At 32.3% G+C, this 22,083-nt stretch overlaps 4 protein-coding genes across 5 annotated transcripts; 1 reads left to right on the top strand and 3 right to left on the bottom strand.

Annotated features, from left to right (window-relative positions):
* Window positions 1-3,594: 3,594 nt before the first annotated feature.
* Window positions 3,595-7,966, top strand: LOC18009872 ((E,E)-geranyllinalool synthase). 2 transcript variants are annotated; one of them, XM_024149267.1, is made up of 12 exons: window positions 3,595-3,980; window positions 4,314-4,515; window positions 4,611-4,840; window positions 4,940-5,063; window positions 5,155-5,267; window positions 5,354-5,547; window positions 5,636-5,751; window positions 5,850-5,948; window positions 6,065-6,280; window positions 6,410-6,539; window positions 6,889-7,134; window positions 7,248-7,966. In XM_024149267.1, exons 1-12 carry the CDS (start codon window positions 3,596-3,598, stop codon window positions 7,803-7,805), a joined length of 2,613 nt encoding a protein of 870 aa, XP_024005035.1. In that variant the 5' UTR covers window position 3,595; the 3' UTR covers window positions 7,806-7,966. The 2 variants fall into 2 exon arrangements, with proteins under 2 accessions (XP_024005035.1, XP_006392054.1); XM_006391992.2 differs by having other exon boundaries at window positions 5,152-5,267.
* Window positions 7,967-8,072: 106 nt separating this feature from the next.
* On the bottom strand, window positions 8,073-11,660 carry LOC18009710 (serine carboxypeptidase-like 32). Its single transcript, XM_006391991.2, has 10 exons — window positions 11,390-11,660; window positions 11,190-11,297; window positions 10,855-10,950; window positions 10,453-10,545; window positions 10,286-10,371; window positions 9,317-9,610; window positions 9,104-9,234; window positions 8,903-8,998; window positions 8,353-8,458; window positions 8,073-8,249 (listed from the first exon to the last, which is right to left on the bottom strand). The coding sequence occupies exons 1-10, from the start codon at window positions 11,643-11,645 to the stop codon at window positions 8,103-8,105; spliced, it is 1,413 nt and encodes a 470-aa protein (XP_006392053.1). The 5' UTR covers window positions 11,646-11,660; the 3' UTR covers window positions 8,073-8,102.
* Window positions 11,661-12,573: 913 nt separating this feature from the next.
* LOC18009688 (60S acidic ribosomal protein P2-1) lies at window positions 12,574-14,081 on the bottom strand. Its single transcript, XM_006391990.2, has 4 exons — window positions 13,985-14,081; window positions 13,801-13,891; window positions 12,847-13,079; window positions 12,574-12,757 (listed from the first exon to the last, which is right to left on the bottom strand). Exons 2-4 carry the CDS (start codon window positions 13,886-13,888, stop codon window positions 12,731-12,733), a joined length of 348 nt encoding a protein of 115 aa, XP_006392052.1. The 5' UTR covers window positions 13,889-13,891; window positions 13,985-14,081; the 3' UTR covers window positions 12,574-12,730.
* A 476-nt stretch (window positions 14,082-14,557) lies between these two features.
* LOC18009673 (serine carboxypeptidase-like 32) lies at window positions 14,558-17,369 on the bottom strand. Its single transcript, XM_006391989.2, has 10 exons — window positions 17,096-17,369; window positions 16,853-16,960; window positions 16,664-16,759; window positions 16,455-16,547; window positions 16,238-16,332; window positions 15,634-15,900; window positions 15,427-15,557; window positions 15,224-15,325; window positions 14,831-14,936; window positions 14,558-14,722 (listed from the first exon to the last, which is right to left on the bottom strand). Exons 1-10 carry the CDS (start codon window positions 17,352-17,354, stop codon window positions 14,558-14,560), a joined length of 1,422 nt encoding a protein of 473 aa, XP_006392051.2. The 5' UTR covers window positions 17,355-17,369.
* Between the last annotated feature and the right edge of the window lie 4,714 nt (window positions 17,370-22,083).

The raw sequence follows: 22,083 nt of genomic DNA, 5'->3' as shown, positions 1-22,083 counted from the left end.
TACTCCCCACCATGACAATTTGTCCAATGACATCTTGAAGACAAAATATTTGTATACAATGATAAATATGTACATTAGAATATAATTATCAAAATCTCGATGATAAAATACCAATGATGATGTTTTTGTCGAGTTTGTCTTCCTTGATTGACTTGAAATCAGACAAATATTTTGCTAGCAAGTCTGATGGGAAATCATTAATCTCCTTAGCACGGGTGGTTCTGCACAAAGCGATCTTGTATGGTAATGGAGTAATCCTAAAATCACTATAGTATTCTTTAATGATGAAGCAATTAATAGAAAGTCATTTTCCTTCTATAAGGATGCCTTTATGTTTTGCGATCAATTCTTCATCAACAGTATCATGAATCCTAGTGCCCTGTGAATCACAGATAAATAGCATTATTATATAATCTATAGATTGATTAAATAAGAATAAACAAAATTCATAAGATCGCATACAAACCTCTTCGTCAACCAAAACCATTTCTATAACAAAGCCAGACTGCCTGTTCTTGACTTTCCAAAGGAAAAATATAGTAGCTCTAACTTTCTGAATTTCACTTGATTGATCTAATTTGGCAAATGAAACTATAGCAGCCGAACTTCTGCGGACTAAAGCCATTTTTGTGAATGAGAATGGTAGAGTTTTAGTGTTTAGGATATGTGGTATATATAGGGAGTCAATGAGAACATTTTAAAATTGATGTTGGGCGAGATTGAAATTATTTTGAAAAGGAGAATGAAATGAAGAATATGGATATTCAGAATGTGCGTAGAAGTAGGTATGTTGCGGAAATATTTGAGAATCAATAAATTCAAATTGATTTAATTGCCAAAATTGACGTATCTTATATATAAAAGAAGATCAACTCTCTCCATATGAGTAACACATCATCATTTTTAATTGATATGAAAGTGACATGTATCACTATTAGAATTTAAAGCTATATTTTCTTTAAAAAATAATAAATCAATTAATGTTAATATCAAGTTTCAAAACCACTCAAAGAAAATCAAGAGTTTTTTCATTAATTGATTGATATTTATTGTACTTTTTATATAATTCTCAATTTTTAATGATATTACATTTTAAATTGATTTCTAAAATTATTTTTTTGGATAAAATTTTTAAAATTGTTTATAATAACATATTAACACACATTACAAATAATGATTATATTTGCTTTTATATCTATGATATTATATTTTAAATTGATTTCTAAGATTATTTTTTATATATATACAATTTCTAAAATTGTTTATAATAACATACTAATACACATAACAAATAATGATTATATTTGTTTTTATATAATAAATTTTGAAATATGAGGTTGACATGTGTCATACTTTTTAATTTAAAGTTACAATTTTTTTTGAAAAATAATTAATAAATTTTGATTTTTAGTATTAAACGACTCAAAAATAAAAATAAAAATTAATTAACTTTTAAATCATATTTGTGTAAATGTTAAACAAGAATTCTATCATAATTAATTAAAAATATTGATGGCTATTTTTTGTATAAACTTTTGATTTTTTAATGATATTAAATTGAAATTGATTGATTTATAATAATATATTAACACATAATAAATAATGATTATATTTTTTTGGAAAATAAAAATATATATATATTTGAAATAGTTGGAAAAAACCCCGCATATTATGTGCGGGGTATTCACCTAGTAGTATTAAAATGTAAGATAAATTCTTGTTTTTTTTTGAAATATTAAGGTTTCTATATATTCTGTTACATTAACTCCGGTAAATATTGCTAATAGTTAATATAATCTTTTATTTTGGGAAAACATTCTAATTTTTTACGTGGAAAAGTTTTTAAAACCATAATTTCAAAAATTTGATAAATAGGTCTGTATGAAGTATTGGGCCAAATGATGTTTTTTAAAATACAGATAATTGGGCCGGTCGGATATAAAGATTCGCGTGTTTATCCGTTTAAGATTTTCTCGTTTTTTTAAAATCAGAAAAATCTGGACAGAAATTACACATCAGCATCCAATGAAATTACGCAGAGCTAGCGGCCTTGCCATGTCATATTTGGCGTGAAATAAACGTCATCATTAACATTGGCAAATGAGTTTTTCTAAGCCAAACAACTTAAAACAAATATATAGGATTTAGTAAGAGAGTTTTTCATTAAACTACATTCTCATTTAATATATAGGATTTAATAAGAGAGTTTTCCATTAAACTACATTTTCATTTAATATATAGGATTCATAAGGCTTTTATCAACAATAATTGTAGATTTTTTTAAATATGGTTGAAAAACTCAACTATATGAGTTTAATGAATTACTAAATTGAGTTTGTAATCATAATTGTAAAAAGAACACATTTTGTTGAAGCTGAATTGTTTTGTAAGGTTTATATATATTACAGTTATATGTAACTGTGAATAATATATAAAAAGGCATGCTTTTTAAATTTGGATAAGAAGCATGATTTAAACTTTGGACCAGCATCGGAACCAAGCAAGAAAACTTTGGACTTTCGGCCTTGATTCCATGATTTATCGGTCGCCATTTCTGTAAGATCTTCAAGTAGTCTAGTAGCAAAGGTTTCTGAACATGATTGGAAGACATGCAGTCTATGTTTCCCTTTCCAATTTTTTAAATTATTTTTTAAAAATCCTACTGTTTAATGGATCTTACTCTTTTTAGTTTGCTTCCAGTCCTCAGATTCTCAGGACCACCGAATCTGTTTTTGGTGTGCAGCCGTGGCTAAAACTTAATATAATGGCCAGATTTTGACCCTTAGTCACTGAAACATCACAGGCTAAAACAGTGGCGGAGCCACATTGAGGTAGGGTCATCCTCCTCCAATAAAATTAAAAAATTGGTGTATTTTTGAAAGCATAATATCAATGTCCTCACTCATAATATTATATATATATTCTTATTTATCTTCAATAAAGAAATTTTTTGGCTCCATCACTGGGCTAAATACAGTTTTTTATGATAAGTATAAATTAAACACATTTTTTCTATTGTGTTAAACTTGTGCTGTCACTCTTTCATAAATGTAGTTGATTTTACAATACATCTACTTTGTTCATCGGCAAACAGAGAGTCCTTAATTCTACTCACTCCTAATACATTTGTTGGTGTGCCTCATCCAACATGGCAATATCTGAAGAAATGTACTGTAATTTTAGAAATTGCGTAGTGAAACATGATGACGGCGGCTGCCGTATCACATTGAACAAGATATTGTTGAATAATCCATGACATTGTTTAATATAAATGTTGACATTTCTTTTAGAGAGAGAGACGTAGGATTATAATGCAGTTATTTAGTCGTCATTCGGTGGATCTTGTTAGTATTGGGAGACCAGGAGGGAGTAGACCTTACGTGTGAAATAGACGATGTTATTCAAACTATGTATCTCACACCACCTTTTTCACAATGTCATATTTTAACTCAATATTCATAATCTCTTCCTCTATATAAGCAAACCCAAGTCAGTGATGACCAATACATTGACACACACAATCTTGAGAAAAGAAGAGAGAGAGAGAGAGAGAGAGAGAGAGAGAGAGAGAGAGAGAGAGAGAGAGAGAGAGAGAATGAAGTCCCCTTACAGTTCTTCTTCTTCTGATGATCTCCATGATTTGGTGAATGAGATCAAGAGAGAGGTTCAACTGTCAAACATTAATCTTGATCCTTACTCATTTGTCTCTCCTTCTGCTTACGACGCTGCTTGGTTATCCATGATTGAAGAAGACAACGACGTAGGCGATGGTGAGCTTAGACCGATGTTTGGAGAGTGTCTAGATTGGATTATGTGCAATCAAAATGCCGGAGAAGGTTTTTGGGGAAACTCCGGCGGTTATACTCCGGTGGCTGACGCCGGAGACAAAGACGAAGAAGACTTGTACACTTTGGCTTCTACTCTTGCTTGTGTTGTTGCACTTCACAAATGGAACATTGGGTGTCTTCATCTCCACGCAGGTGCGTTGACTTTGATTTTGCATTATTGTTGCTCTTTGAGAAACCTATCCGTATAACTGTACAAGTAAATACGTAACTCACTACATAGGGATCACATGATTCACATGCATGGCCTGCGTTATTCACGTGCTTACAGCTTATATATTTAGATAACAAACATTTTTTCTTTTTTATCAAAAAGATTTTTTTTTTTTTTTGGTCAAAAAAATATTTTGTAAATGAAAACTAAAAATAACAAGAATATTTACATATTCAACAAACAGGCTCTTGGTCAGTTCACTGTCATTGTATCTTGTAAATGAAAACTAAAAATAAATATAAAAATGTAACTAGGGAAGAGATATATCGAAAGAAGAACGGAGATGATAATCAGGAAATACAGCAACGAAGATGGATCCTATCCTCGTTGGTTCGTTATCAAATTCACAGGAATCATCGAGCTTGCTCAACAACTTGGCCTACACTTTGTTTTCTCCAGTCGCTGTATTGAAATGATCAAAGATGTGTTTTATGAACGCCAAGATATTCTCAAAAGGTAACGTTACATGAGAAGAAATCTTCAGCAAAATATTCTCCTCATTAACATATATCAAAAATCATTATCAACATTTTTGTGTGTGTGTTTTCCAGAGAAAACTTGGTGGATGATTGCAACCATAGCCCTCTACTGGCATATCTAGAGATATTGCCATCGACATTATATGTCGAAAACCTTGAAGACATCATAATTAAGAGCCTCGGCAATATCGATGGCTCTTTATTTCAGTCGCCTTCGGCAACTGCATCAGCATTTATGCTCACCCGCAACCCAAAGTGTCTTGCTTATCTTCAAAATGTCGTTCAAAGATGCCCAAATGGAGGTCAAATTTAAGCTTTAAAGCTAAAGATAATTTCAGTATAGTTAGTATTAAATCGCATTTTAATATTTCTTAACAATTTATATATGATTTCTCGTTCAGTGCCACAAAAGTACCCTCTCAATGAAGAACTCATAAAACTCTCCATGGTTAATGTAATCGAGAATATCGGTTTAGGAGAATTCTTTGGTAGAGAGATTGAACATGTTGTTCAACAAGTTTACAGGTGAAGATAAGTTTCTAATAACCATTTTACATCTATTTCGATAGATAAAACGTAAGAATTTTTTTTTTGTTTCCATTGTAAAATTAAGGAGTTACGGGGAAGAATATGTCGAGAGAATGCCCATCAGTTGCCTAGCAGATAAATTGCACAAAGACTCTCTTGCATTTAGGATGTTAAGAATGCGAGGTCACACCGTTTCGCCGAGTAAGAACTAACTCTTATTTCGATTACATGACTTCTTTATTCTATTCTTTGCCGAGTTTGAAAGTCGTTGTATAAATACTTTTCAGGAAGCTTTTGCTGGTTCTTGAATGATCAAGAAACTCGAAATCATTTCGAAAGAAATATAGACTCTTTCTTCTTCGTCATCCTTAGTGTTTACAGAGCCACAGATCTCATGTTTCCAGGAGAGCATGAGCTTGAAGAAGCAAGAGAATATACTCGGCATTTACTCGAGCAAAGTCGATTTATTAATAAAAAAATGGTATAATGATTTTTCAACAAGTTGAAGTGTTTTAAGTGATTACAAATGCATGGCTTAATGATTAAAATAAATAATGATTGTTTTATAGGTTAAGCATGAATTAAGTACTCCATGGATAGCTCGACTTAAACACCTTGATCATAGGATGTGGATTGAGGACAAGAACTCAACTTTTCTCTCAATCGGAAAAGCCTCCTTTCTAAGGTATATATAATACACATGAAATTGATCTATATCTAGTTTTAGATCCCTTAAAAACAAGCTAATCCAAGGGTTTTTATTTTTGTGACTTTTGGAATTAGACTACACAGCCCATATAGCGACAAATTGACTCATCTTGCTGCAAGAAACTTCGAGTTTCGACAAGCCATATATAGACGTGAGCTGGAGGAATTGACAACGTAAGTAGACTTGATTTACTTTCACTACATGGTAATTGTGAGAAGAAAAGCATTTTGTTATAGAAAATTTGCGTTTTTGGTACACAAACTCTAATCCATGAAGTGAATTGAAACAGATGGGTGAAGAAATGGGGGCTTAATGATATTGGTTTTGGTAGAGAGAAGACAACATATTGTTACTTTGCAACTGTGACTTCATTGCCCTTTGAATCAGCCATTAAAGTTGGAAAGCTTACAGCGAAGATTGGCATCCTCATCACAGTTGCCGACGATTTCTTTGATGAAGAAGGTTCTTTGGATGAGTTAAAAGCTCTTAATAAAGCCGTTACAAGGTACTTTTGTTAAAATCTCGGTATAATTAGAGACAATCCTAGTAATTTAATTATGGATATAATTTCGTATTATAATCTTATTAGTCTGTTGATTCTTGATTGGATTTTTTTTCATAAATATGATGATAGGTGGGAAGGAGAAGAACTCAAAGGTTACGGCGATATCATATTTAGAGCACTTGATGATATTGTAAGAGAGACTAAAGAGACTTGCCTTAAGCAACACGGAACCGACATAACAGAGCAGCTTCGCAACATCGTATGTCCTTGATAAATGATTTTTTGAAAAATGGCATATTTGATACAATTATAAGGACCACTTATTCCCTGCTTTATCATTATTTTTTTTTCTTTATCAACTTCTTAATATTGATATTTTTTTTGACTTATGAACAACATTAAGAATTTTGTTTCCGTTTTTATTTATACCGTCAACTTATATTTTTCTTTCATCGATTTATTATTTTTGACTCATTCAAAACAAGAACACACAGCCTATCGTATTTAATAAAACTTTTTCTTTATGATTTAAAATTAAAAAGTCAATGTACAGAAGAAAAAAAAATTAAAATAAATTCTAAAAATATTTTCTTCAAATAATTATGTAGTGGGGTGAAACTTTTGAGTCATGGCTACGTGAAGCCGAATGGAGTAAGAAGGGACATATGCCTTCAATGGAAGAATATCTTCGAAATGGGATGATTTCAATCGCAGCACACACTATTGCTCTTTCCATCTCATGTCTATTTGAACCTCTTTTCCCTCTACATAAACTCAACCGTCGAAAATATGATACGTTAACCACATTGCTCATGACAATACCTCGACTCCTAAATGATCTACAAAGTTATCAGGTGATTCGAATTTAGGATTTTTTTGTCTTTTATATTTATCTGTTTAGAGCATTAATTATTATGTTTTTGTATGGTTTTACCAATCATACATGTCATGCAACGTAAATTCACAGAGGGAACAAGAACAGGGAAAGATCAACTCCGTCCTACTCCACATGAGGAATACTTCAGGTCTCCAGATTGAGGACTCGATCGCTCATATTGAAAAGATAATCGATTCAAATAGGAAAGAGTTTCTGAAACATGTACTAGTGGATGGACTAAGTGATTTACCCAAACCGTGCAGAGAAATTCACATGTCTTGTTGCCAAGTCTTCGAGATGTTTTTCAACAAGAAGAACCGTTATGATTCAAATACAGAGATGCTTCAAGACATTAAGAAGGCTCTCTACGATCCCGTGAATGTAAACAAACTCTCAGAGATCGAGCCTATGCCACTGATGGGACATGGCTATGAGTTTCTGATGCTTCCCCTACTTCTGAACCGTTCCCCAAATATTCTTGAATTTAAGAGGAAAGAAGAATACAAGGTGGTGAAAACATCCATGTGCTTGAGAAGAAGTTTTCATGCTCATAAACGCGTTATTGCCTCGCAGCCTCTCAAGATTTTTTCCTCGCAGAGGAACCTGGTATCAATGATGCCAACCAAATTCTCACCCTGCTTCTACTGATTAATACATTGTCTTAATAAATTGCTATGTTGTGTATAGATTGTTGAATAATGTTTACATGTCTTGCATGTAAAAATAGTGTTTTCTTTTTGTGTGAATTGGTAAAAATTGTAGGTGTGTGAGTGTGAAAGATTTAGAAAATATATTCTTTTCAAATTGAATTTTGCTAGCTATAATACTACAAACCATTGTTGTACCAAAAAAGTAAACACATAAAAGTGTGTCAATATTCTTTTAATTAAACTATATATTTATTTATTAGCTTATCATAATCTTCAATATAATTTTTTTTTTTCTCTATAGCGACAAAGGAGGAGGAACTCCGTTGAGAAAGGCGGAGAAAAACGCAAGGGATTCGCTGGGTTTGAACGAAGGCACATCATGCCCTGCTCCTTTGAACGTTGCGAACGTTAAACCTTCATATTCTTGAAGCCATCCACTAACCTAACAATCACAAAGAAAAACAATATAATCGTCACGCTTCAAAAACAACTCTTATTATTTATAATTCTTAATTAGTAACTTTTGAAACGCTATCACTTTTAACCTGTTTCTCGTGGTACCATGGCCTCCAAGAGGTCTTGATGGGTAATTCCAATTTATTTATGCAATACCTTGTCCCGAGTACGGGAGCTCGTCCGTCTGTGTCGCCGCTGAGCCAGCACCAAGGAGAAGAAAACAAACATAAGCAAATGATCGTCCTATATATGTATCAGAAAATGCCTTAAAAAATGATAATCAAAAATCTAAGATAAAAGTCAAAGTGTAAAATATATGTTTGAGACTTTGAGTAATGAGTCACAATCATCATTATTTATTTATTGGTTTTTTTTTGTCGAAAGCTTAATTTCATTGAAATTAAATCAAAGAGTTCAAGAAAGCTGGAAGAGATAATTCTTTTGAGCTTTCTTGAAGAGATTCTTTTGCAATCAATTCAGCCCCAACATTACCAAGAGGCCTTAACAATGGTGTTGATCTCGATATGAATGTCTTGAGAAGTAAGAAGTTTGAAGAGGGCAAGAGGGTTTGAGAGTCATGTATTTATTGGTTTACTATCAAATTAAAAATCGGAAACCAATTAGAAGGTCGACATTTACCTGTAAACCCATATTCTAAATCCTCCAGCGATTAATTTCTTATATATTGGCAAAACTGAGGGTTTTGAATCAGCCCAATTATGAAAAATATCATCACTGTTTGGCAGAAGAAAAAAAAGAGAGATTATGTTGATAAGTTATATATATATAGATAGAGGCAAAAAAGTCAAATAAAAAAATAATAAACAAGAGTAATCTTACTTGCAAATGTTCCAATTCTTGAGATGAATACCATCACTTGCGTGAAGAGCTTTCTGGACATCTGCTCTGTTGTAGAATACTCTAGTGTAATCATCCAAACACGGGTCATATCCACCCATTATCCTCGGCATCTATTGAGAGTTTTAGGTAAGTTTTAGTCGCCAAAATGTGACATATATCTACACAAAAGTAAATGAGTCTTTAATGAGTTACCATTTTGGAATTGGCCAAACTAGTCTTGAATCGTGTCGAATCAACGGAGGAAGCAAGCGTTGAATTTCCAATACAGGTAGGAGTATAGAGACTGTATTGGTCAATTTTGTGATATTGTTTGAGTACTTCGTCTACGCCGTCTTTGCACTCTTTAACATCCCAAATAGTGTTACTACTAAAATTGCAACTTCTTTTTATGACTCCATACGTCTCGTCTGATATCACCGCATGGCTCCATGCGTAATCCACCCATCCTTCCCAATCTTCGGCTTCTGATATTTCAGGGTTTCCAAGCTGACCACCAAAAGAAGAAAATATGATAACGTCAAGTTTAGAGAATTATAGATCAAATATATAAATTTATTTAGCATTATAAGATCAAAATTACTAAAGCACTTAAAAATTCAACTCTCAGGTATTGAATATTGTTAAAACCCCTCATTTTAAATATACTTATTACCAATATATTTGGTTTTGAGTTAAAAATTTATGAAACTTAACATAATATCACAGCTCCAACACACACCAGCCCAACCATAACAGAAAATCATTCTAATTAAAAATTGGTCCGGAATCGAAAATGATGCCAAAAAAATAAAAATAAAGAACATAGACCAATATACTTATTACTAATATATTTTACCAACTCTTTTTCATTTAAAAAAAAAATCAACATAATATCACACCTATAACACACACCAGCCTAACCATAATCCAAATCATTCTAATCAAAAATTGGTCTGGGAATCGATCTAATCTGAAACTAATCCGAAAGTGAGATTCTATCGAGATGAACCAGGATTCAGAAGTACCAAAAATACGCAAAGCTCCAAAATGAAAAATGAATAATGCATGATGTAATTTTTTTTAGTATTATTACCACTAAGCGTATTGAAGTGTCCTCAAATATCAATCATATATAACAAGTAACGATGTTTTGTATGTACGTAGTACTAAAACCAAACATACCAAAATGCCCTTAAGTTTGATGTGAAGTGAAGAGTTATCATTGTTCTTGTCAAAAATGATCTCTGCAAGCTCTGGTATGTACTTTCCTGCATCGTTTGTTGATAAATCAAAACATAGATCAAAACGATAGATGATGATACAATGATTTTTTAGTGCTAAGTCCAAACCTGCATAGCTCTCTCCTGCTATATAGAAATGGTTTTCTCTGTAAGCTGGGAATCTCTGTAACCACTTTTGGATAAAGGCGTATGTGTCTCTCGCTGTTGATGGTGTTGAACATAGTCATCACGTTTGTTAAATACATGCCATTATAATGATTTTGACGTCTAAAATAGGGATGGGCAAAATTTCTCACTTTGATACATTTTCTAATTTTAAGAGATTTTCAAAACAAATCGTTAACCAAAAAAAAAAAACATTTACCAAACAAATCAAGCAAATCAAATCTCTTAATGCATTTAACGTGAGAACGACTGAATACCTGTCATTACTTATTATCATTAAAAACATTTACTAAACAAAACAACCAAATCATATTTAACGCATTAAACGTGAGAATGACTAAATACCTGTAAAGTCATCGCCGAGTTCTTTATAATCACTACTTGTGTTTGAATACGAAAATCCAACACCAACGGGAGATTCTAGAAACAGCATGTTGGCCTCTGCATCATACAAATTAAACATATCTATTTACGTACCTTTAATTATTTACTACTATAGACTAAGAACATCTCATTGAAAAAGAAAATAAATAATTTCATTCATTGCCATTTAGGATGAAAAAGACTACTTTGAAACATATATATATATATATATATATTAATGTAAAGATACACCATACGGTATAACGATATGATAATGAACTTATATACATATGTAGAACAAAATAAATCTGGTATACCTTTATTCCATGCGTAGGGGTTAAACTTAATACTGTTTCCTTTGTTATCCACGAGAAATGGACCAATCTCTTGTGTTGCGCCATATCCCACGGAAGAACATCCAGGTCCTTTAACAAAAAAAAAAAAAAAACATTCAGGTCTTATGTGTATGATTAACATAAGTATGTTTCCTTATGATTAACTCACTGAGTTTGATTACCTCCATTAAGCCATAGTACTAAAGGCTTCTGGTTTGGGAGACTCATAGCCTCGAAGAACCAATAAAACATAGCCCTCCCATTTGTTTTATTAACCGGGACATAACCGGCGTAATGTCTAATGCTCATAGTACCAGACTGGCCAGGCAAATCCGTAACGAGATCTCGCATTGCTTCTGAGCTATCAGACGAAACAATGGTGAAAAGAATGCAAAAACATAAAGCAATGGACACATTGTAAATAGTTTGATGACTCATTAGGGAATGAGATTTTGAAAAGAGATAAGAAGAAGAAGTAATGAGGTTGTTGACAATTGAGGCTTGGATTTTCTCTATTTATGTACCAAAAGACTGTGATTCGATTTTGCTTGTTGTTTCCAATGTGGAAAATAGTCCTCTGTGGCAATTAATATAATGCCATCTTGTTACACTGTTAGTCAAAGATTGAAAAAGAAAAGAATATACTACTAACGTATATATATATAGATATATATGTGTTAAATAATATCCTAATTTATATTTTCCTTAATGGTATTCTAAAACAAACAAAAATGTCGAAGAACTTTATCGTCATGCACTCAGACTTCATTTTCTCTTCTCGGTTCTATTTTTTAGATTTGAATAGCGATGTGATTCGACTATACATGGTATGATGACCCGAATCAGACCGTCTAGTTGGCAAGTGTATAAAGCAATGTCCATTTTTGCGTTCAGGTGTACCATTTTAATAAGATGCAAGTGCACCAAAATACTAATTTATTGGTTATTTTAAAACTTTTGCGTTTGAAAAGACAAGTTTTGATGCAAAACATGAAAATTTGAGAAGCAAAACCAAAGTGAGTTTGGACGTAATACCAAAATAACTTTCAGCGCTTTGCGGAATGGCGAAATTGCGGAAAAAATCTTGCGGAATAGATTAACCGACTTATAAGTCGCTTTTCTGCGGAATGATTTTTTTTTTATATTTTTGTTAAGCAAAAACGCAGTCTGCGTTTTTGTATGTATTTTTTCATTACGCAGATTTTTGTTGATTGGCAAAAAACCTGCAGAATTGTGTTTAAAAAGGCAATTCCATCATTCCGCAGGTTACCAATCAGAGCCTTAATATTGTTTATTTAGTGAGGAATGAGGATCGTTTATTTGTAATAATGCTGATGTTAAAAGCGATTGTGTAAGGCAACAAAACTAAGAAATTGGAATCCAAAATGATGATGATGTTTTTGAAATAAAAATCCCTTTGAGAATTTCCTTAACATCAAAAAATGATGATTGGATACAAACTAAACAACAACATATAGATTTCAAAACGTTACAATTTTGCAGTAAAGCCAAGTTTCACTGCCTTACTCGAACAGACTGAAACCCATGTCCTGCAAAATTCAAAACAACAAAAGTGTTAGCATTCATTTCATTTCAAGCAAATGTTTGATGGGTTAAGAAAACAGAAAAAAGAACTTACATCATCGGATTCTTCCTTCTCTTCTTTCTTCTCTTCTTTCTTGGCCTCAGCCGCAGGAGCAGCCCCGCCTCCTCCACCACCAGCGGATGGAGCAGAAGCCATCGCAACACCACCACCACCAGATGGCACTGAAGCTAACTTCTCCCTTCCAGCAGCAATCAGCTCAGCCAAGTCTTTCCCTTTCACTTCTTTTAACAAAAGCTCAATCTGAGCATCTTCTGTTTCAGCACCAACTGCAAAAACAAAAGATAACCACAAAACTCCATGATTCCAACAACACAGTCCCACTTTCACACCACAAATGCAGCTTATTGGATCACATTGCTCATCATCTATTCATTACTCCAAGTTTGATTATACATAACTTCACATTTCCAGCATGTAAATGTCTAAGGCCTATGAACACAATCTTCCGAAGCAAACAAAGACTTCCAACGATTTCACTAGTGAAATCCCACAACAGTGTCTCAAATCATACCACAAATGCAGCTTATTGGATCACAGTTTTCATCATATATTCATTACTCCAAGTTTGATTATACACAACTTCACATTTTCAGCAAGTAAATTGTCTAAAACAAAAACTTTCTAAGCAAACAAACAGTTCCCAATGATTTCAATAGCGAAGCATTTGAAAAAAAAAAAAAATCCCACAGCACAGTCCCAAATCATACCACAAATGCAGCGTATTGGACCACATTGTTCATCATATATTCATTACTCGAAGTTTGATTATACACAACAACTTCACATTTCCAACAAGGCCTATCACGAACTGAGTAAACACAAGTTGAAAAAAAAACTTTCCTAAGCAAACAAACAATTCCCAACGATTCATTTCTGGTTAAGTTAGTTCTCATGTATTTACACATTAACGCATATCTCAACATCGAATCTTAGACCAATTGCAGTCAAATCTACGTGAATTTTTCTAAAGGATTTCAAAATTCAAACCTGATCCGAGGATATCCTTGATATCGGCACTGGTTGGGGAAGCTTTTCCGCTCAAAACGGCGAGTAAAAAGGCGGCGACAACCTTCATTTTCTGAGAAAACAGAAGAGTGAGTAAGAAAATTTTCTAATAGATACAAAGTGAAGAAGATACGTAGAACAAGAAAAGATGAATTGAGAAGCTTACTGCAGCTGTTGACGGAAGACTTTTCGAAGACGGCGATGAAGAAGATGTGAGGAAATAAGGAAAGTATTTGATTTATATATATTTAGGGTTTTACGGCGTTTTCTCCTCTCTATCATTGTCTCCGGTTTAAATTACCGGTATACATTTGCTTGGGCCGAGTTTTTTTCCAAGCCCAAACTTATTTGGGCTCCACTTCAGTTTTGAGTCATTTGCTAACTAAGAACAAGTGGTTAATCAGGTTTGATTGTTTTGTTTACTAGTAAGGACTTTTTGTCAAACTTAGAGATCTCAGATCTATCACTATTATATATGTGATTTACAAAATAAAAAAATAAAGCTCTCATTCATTTTTCAAACCTGAAAAAGCTATTTTTGATGTGTATAGCAGGAAATAAAACAGAGTAAATGATAGCGAAATTGTAACATGATAGTTTCGACACCAAATTTATAATTTAGCCTACCATGAACGAAAAGGTAACACATAAACCTAAATAGTATATATATCCATGCATACAATGCAATCATTATCTGAGTTCATTTATATATTTTCTCTATTTTAAATTGGTCGGTATTTTAAAATAGCGTGGAGCTCTGTCGTGATGAAGGAGGAGGAAGTCCGTTGAGGAAGCAAGAGAAAAAGGCGAGGGATTCGCTAGGTTTGAAGGAAGGCACATCATGTCCTGCTCCTTTGAACGTTGCGAATGTTAGACCTTCATATTCTTGAAACCATCCACTTACCTAATTATTATCATAACCAAACAAAAATATATTGAATAACAACAATTCATGTAAATAACATCGATTACTTAGTAGTATTTTGATATGTACGTGATGATTGATTGTGACCTGTTTCTCGTTGTACCATGGCCTCCAAGTTGTCTTGATTGGTAGTTCCAGTTTATTTATCCAATACCTTGTTGAGAGTACCGGGACTCTTCCGTCAGTATCGCCACTGAATCACCACCATGCACCCACGAGATGATATAAGTAGAGTTAAATTATTTAATGATCGTTATATGCATCAAAATTTAAGAAAAACTAGCTTTCCTTGGAACCAAGAAGGAAAATAGATGGATAAAACAGTTTGCTTGGGTGGGAAGCAACCAAGTTTAAATGTATGTTTTAGTCCCATATTACTTATATGTAATGTTCTTATTGAATTTGAAGTATCAAATGGATACAAATTATATAACTGTTTTGGAAAGTTATTGTTTGCCGAAAATGTACAGATATGTTTACCTGTAAACCCAAACTCTAAATCTTCCGGCTATGAGTTTCTTGTATATTGGCAAAACCGATGGCTTTGAATCAGTCCAGTTCCAGTGACTAAAAATATCATGGCTATTCCTCGGAAAATAAATAAAAAACAGATGAATTTAGATAAAATTTACCATATATTATCCGAAAAAAATTAAAATGAAAAACAAAAGAGGAAATAATACTTGCAAATGGTCCAGTTCTTGAGATGAACACCATCAGTTGCGTGAAGAGACTTTTGTACATCAGCTCTGTTGTAGAATACTCTTGCGTAATCATCCAAACACGGGTCAAATCCATCGAAAAGCCTCGGTATCTGTTAAAGTGTTTCAGTTAAGTTCTCTGGTCGTAAAATACACAATCAATGTGTTATTATAAGTAGTTTTAATTACCGTCTTGGAACTTGGGTATGAATCAAGTTTTGATGAATGGTGAATGCACATAGGAGTATAGAGACTGAATTGATCGATCTCTTTGTATTGTTTAAGTACTTCGTTTACGCCGTCATTGCATTCTGTAACCTCCCAAGTAGTGTTACTGCTGAAATTGCAACTTCTTTTAATGGTTCTATAAGTCTCGTCCGATATCACTGCGTGGCTCCATGCATAATCCACCCATCCTGTCCAATCTTCTGCGAATGATGTCAATGGATTTCCAAGCTGCGTCCATAAATAAATAACAGGCAAGTGTATCATGTCTCAAATGGAAAATGGGACAAACGCACGTACTTAATTTATGTTGGTTTAGTGTTTACGAGAATCAAACATGTTTACTACAATAGTTAGCAAAAAGAAAAAAAAACATGTTTACTACAAACAATTTGAGCAATGTACCGACTATGTACGATGGTTTATGTGTAGTGATATATCATATATGAGATTCAGATAAGGTTCAAACATCAGGTCTAAATAATATCTATTAATATATATAGATCGGAAACGGAAAATGTACAATGGTAATTTGTTTAGTGTTATGAGAATCAAACGTGGTAATTACCAAAATGCCTTTCAGATTAATGTGAAGTGACAAGTTGTTCTTGTCTTCCTTATTTTTGTCATAAATAACCTCTGCAAGCTCTGGTACGTATTTTCCTGTACATTAATGAGTGTTTATATTTCGATGTACATATATTTAGAAGAAGAAAAAAAATCAACACAAATCAGAACCCTAGTTGACGTATAATATGCTGCTCATTCTATATTAAAATTAAAACCTGCATAGCTCTCTCCTGCAATAAAGAATTCGTTTCCTTTGTAAGCTGGGAATCTCTCGAACCACTTTTGGAGAAAAGCGTATGAGTCTCTCGCTGTTGATTGTGAATAAAAACAATCAATCGACGTCCAACAACAACAAGACTATAAAAGATTATATAATTTGTAAATACATATATATATATATTAATTCATTTAAATATATTATGACCTGTAAAGTCATCGCCAAGTTTTCCATAATCACTACTTGTGTTTGAATACGAAAACCCAACACCAACAGGAGATTCAAGAAATAGTAAGTTGGCCTCTGCAATACCACCAAATTTAACCAATTTAGTCTCGTGTATAATACATATGGTTGATTTAAGTTTAACCAATTTAGCTCTCTCTCTTTATATACCTTTGTTCCATGCGTAGGGATTAAATTTAATAGTGTGTCCTTCGTTATCCACAAGAAATGGACCAATCTCTTGTGTTGTGCCGTATCCCACAGAAGAACAGCCAGGACCTATATGTATTATATAGTTATGAACAATAAATAAATAAAAAACAAAATGTGTCTTCATAAGCACACAATATTAATAATTAAAATTATGTGAAATTAGTTTAATTTTCTTATAAGTCAAACTGTGAGTTTGATAACCTCCATTAAGCCAAAGCAGTAAAGGCTTCACGTTCGGTTGATTCATAGCCTCGAAGAACCAATAAAACAAAGCCCTCCCATTGATTTCACTGACCGTGACATAACCGGCGTAATGTCTGAAGCTCACTTTTGGTTGGCCAGGAAAGTTTGTCACGAGATCTCTCATTGCTTCGGGGCTATCAGACAAAACAAACGCGAAAAGAGTGCAAAGACACAAAGCAATGGACATATTGAAAATGTTCATAGTTTGATGAATCATTGATAAAGATTTTCAAAAGAAGATAGTAAGAAGTCTTAATGGGATGAGATGGAAGGCTTTGATGTCTATCTATTTATAAGGAAAGATCGTGACTCGATTGTTGCAACAAGGGAAATTTTTGTTTTCTTTCTTTTCCTTCAAAAACATGAAATAAATATTTTTGGTGGATATGTAAGAATAGTATTCTATTACTAACTATTTATTATTTATTTTTTTTAAAAGTAAAAATGAAAACACAGAATAGTATCCTATGTGGCAATTAATGGATTTAGAGTTTTTTTTTTGTTTAAGACGCCTGGATGCAACTCTTAATGTCTTTAGCTTGATCACTTTGACGGATAAATTCATCCGAAATATTTCAGGATTTTTCGACCAAATATTGTATAATTTTCTTAAATTTACCTGTTGTATTTCTGCAAACTGTTTTCCTCTAAATTGGAACAACAAATAAGCGTAATTAATAGTAACTTACAAAACAAACCTAACCTATATTTTTTTAAAAGAAAACAAACCTAACTTAACTTAAAGCCCAATGGAACCAAGGTAAGCCATAGTAGTTGACACAATATAAAGTCCTCACATAATTAATTGGAAGCAGCTGGTAATTAGTAATTAGGTGATTGGGACCTAAACCAGCATTGCATAAATGTACCAGCCTATTAACTGCATCAAGAACTACCGTTATGTAATGCTACTTTCTTATTACAATAAGTATTTTAAGGAGTTTTATTAGTCTATACTAAGGGTCGCTTGAAAATTTCAATACAAATTTTGGCACAGAAAAGATTATTGAACATCAATTCTAATGAATAATTCCAAAAGGCATCTTACATTTTAAGGGTTTAACAAAAAAATAATATATTTTATTAACTTGTGTGAAAAATGTCAAAATGATACTTATTGTGAATTAGAGGGAATATGAATTTTAAAACTTATCTTAAAACCTTATTTTTGTATGGCTATTAATTAATTATAGATATTCATGGCATTGTAGTATCCAGGTGATTTTCTAGTGAGCATATTGAAAACTATAACCTAATATAATTTGGAATTCATGTCGACTTATTGAAATCCAAAGATTATAAATAATATCATTATATTTTCTCAAAAATTATCGATTAATAATTTAGGTTTATGTTAGAAAATCATCTTAAAAGTTCTACAAAAATTAATTTAGAAATAAGTTTGACATGGTAATAAAAAATTTGGATATACTTTTAAAACTAGTAATTGGATAATTTAGTCTTACTTATATTATGAATGATAAAACTATATGTTTATAAATTTACTATGATCCATTATCACATTATATAAAAATAATTAAATATAAGGTTAAATTAATCTAGATATTTTTTGTATGAATCTGTTTAAATATATTTGAAATTCTTTCACGAAAAACTGTATTCTAGGACTATTATGGAGCGGATGAAGCACTTTCTTTGGATTTTAATCACGAAATGGCTAAAAGTAATGCAACTTTTTTTTTCACCAGTAAAGCAAAGATTATATGATCATATTAAACCTATGAAAATAGGAAAGTTAATTAGCCCCACAAAAGCATTACTGCATAATATATATATATATATATATAATATATCATTTTATGGAATGTGCGTACATATTACATACGATTCGTTTGGACGAACATGCCCAAGTTACCATACCAACGATTTTTGTTTGTAAATATCAACAAATTGTTGTTTGTAGGATTTGTAAAATATGAGACGCAACATAAATGGTTTTGATAAATTATACACGGTGAAAAAGTAGGCATGCATTACCGTAAATCATCATTTTCAAACATATACCGTAAATCATAAAATTTTGTCTGGGACAAAAAAAAAAAGATCATCATTTGTATACCATTAAGCTTGGATTAGCAAGAGAAAACAATTTAATAAGAATAATAGAAAAAAGAAAAAGAATGCAAAGAACAAAATTCTCACAACTAGCTAGTAAGCTCTAACGTCATAACGAGAAAAGAGTCATAGGTTATATGTGGGATATTCTTACAACATGGCACGTTGAAATATCTTTGAACAATTGATCTTTGCGAAAGAAAAAGAGGTACATATTCGAAATTGTATACTACAAGAAAATGATGAGGTTAAAAATAAATGACGCTAACCACCTTTTTCTTGTAGTGGTTAGTGTCATTCAATTCATATATGATTTATGTTCTTCCCAAAACTTAAATGGTTTCAACAAACTCAGATGGTTTCGCTAGCTAGCAAACTACGAACATAAAGTAAACTGTTTGTTGAATGCTAAAGAGACGACAAACAAATAATAAAATAGCTTTAACAAAAAAAAAATAAACAAAAACAAAAATAGTGCTTTGTTGAATATATTTTTGTGTGCTTTGTTGAATGGTTATGACATGGAATTCAACTTACTATTTTGAGTACTGAAGGGGAATCTTATTCGCATTATATTAAATCTTCCGTGAGACATTTGGTATTTTGGATTCCTATTAGTCAATATAATTAATTAATTTACATAGTGGAAAGCTTATCTTTTGTGTAATAGAAAATTGGTTTCACGCATGTGATATTTCAAATTTTAAGTCCAATAATCCTTTCCGTAGACGGTAGAACCCATAAGTTAGTGAATAGCCACTAGATTGTAATTTATAGGTTATTTATGGTCTATATTTGGAATGCATGAATATAATTCTCTTAACATTTGAGAACACAGGCGTGAATAGTTTTTCATCCTTTTTCTCCTAGTTCTTTTTTTCTGTTTTAAATATAATCTTTAAATGGCTATAGTGCTATTTGCTGAAAAAAATTGGCTATAGTGCTATAATAATTTATTGGCTTTTATTAGTCTAACCCAAAATTGAAGATTTAAAAATAAAATTTGTGACAAATGATGGGGACTATAATGCCACTTGTATATGTCTATATAAGAACTATATTATGTACCAATTAGAAGTTAATTAGAACCGTAAAAATATGTGCATTTGTAACAGTCTTATCGGCCTATAAATCTTGGAAATTGTAGTTAACTTATGATCGATCAAACATTTATTTTAATAAGGAAGCATATCTTACATGTCATTTATTAACATTGTATATGCACATATGTTGAAAACATATTGTTTATAATTCTCTAGTACTGTCTTGACCTAAGCAATGCAACCTTTAGTGGTAAAGAGATACGTCCAACAAAAATAAAATAAAATAAATTTCTAACACTTTATACAAGACGATGACTTGATTATTTTATTGATTTGATCATATGATAGACAAATCAATTTGCCCCAAATCAATTCGATATAGAATATAAACAAATGTAGATAGATATAGATTGATAGACAGGGAAATAAATGTGTAAAATTGAGACGAGGGACGGATTATTAGCTTTAGATAAATTTTTACTTTTCAGTCAAAGAAAGGGAAAGTATCAATTCGACCTTTTGTGATATTACACTTGGAAACGAAGATATGAGCATATAGAATATCTAAAATGTTCTATGAAGGTTTAGTTCTCATCCATCGATTCGATTATTCGGTTTTGTGTTTGCATTTTCTAGCCATAGATGTGACATAACTCGGATTCTCTATTTGAGATATTTATTCAAATGTTCTTTTTATTATATTACCCATGTGATGTGTCGCTGTGTCTGGAAAATTCCGTGAAACCAAGTGAGAGACTCGAAGCCGATTGATGGAACATTTTGTATGACGAACATTCAAATTGAAGGAGACTTAACAGTGAACATTCCAATTCAAAATAAATAAACAATACGAATTTATTTTTTAGGATTGGGTTGGGGGATTTGAGTTAAAAGTTTGTACTAAATTAATCCTAAACAAATTCATTTTTTTTTAAAAAAAAAACTCAAAACAAACTCCTGATAATAGATTTTTTTTCGCAAACCACGGCTACTCCGAAAAGTGGCTTGAATATGGATTTCTAATTAATCGATTTTTTTAGAACAGTCCTACTGGAGCAATAAAAAATCTCATGATCAAGTGATTTAAATACTACTTAGTTGGACCAAAATAAACAAAAAATAAACTCAGAGATACCTGAAGGTCCATTATGCGATCTTCAACTGTATCTTTTACTGCAAAAAGAACCACTATTACCGGTCGTGTCTGTCCTGATCGATGTGCTCTATCGATTGCCTGATCCTCAGTTGTCGTGTTCCACCATGTTTAGTCCTAGACTAGCAGTCTCAATGTACTTCGGAGGTAAAGAGATTATGGTTTTCCCGTCAAGAAATGAACCTAACGTGTTAACCAAGTCAAAAACCTGATGATCATTCAAAGCAAATTTTAAGCTTCAATATCAGTAGTAGACTGACCTTTAGTTCGGCGAAGCATAACATCTTTAAGGATAGCTTGCAGCTCCTGATCATATCCGTCCATCGGATTATAACCTAAAAGGTTCTTAATTGTAAAGAAAGTTAGGTAGGAATCATAAGGAACATATTTGAGGAACCACTCTAGAGGTCGTCGATCGAGTTCTGTATTGAAGTGCAATGCAAACACCACCTACGTTTATTATGGAGTCCCCAAGACGCTCTTGCAACTTGGGTTTTATGATTCTTGATTCTAGAACAACTCTAGCATAGAATGTTTTTAAATTTTGAGAATTTTACACATACCTGATGTCTCATAAGCGGGACTGACAAAACACCATCAGGAAACTTTGCTTCAGCTTTAGGCTGAGACAGATCCTGTCAAGAAGTCAGACAATGTCATTAAGACATAATGAG

The sequence above is a fragment of the Eutrema salsugineum genome, unplaced genomic scaffold (assembly GCF_000478725.1).
Source record: "Eutrema salsugineum unplaced genomic scaffold, Eutsalg1_0 scaffold_8, whole genome shotgun sequence".
Classification (NCBI taxonomy): domain Eukaryota; kingdom Viridiplantae; phylum Streptophyta; class Magnoliopsida; order Brassicales; family Brassicaceae; genus Eutrema; species Eutrema salsugineum.
Note: the sequence above shows the minus strand (reverse complement) of the source record. Positions and strands in the feature narration are given on the sequence as shown.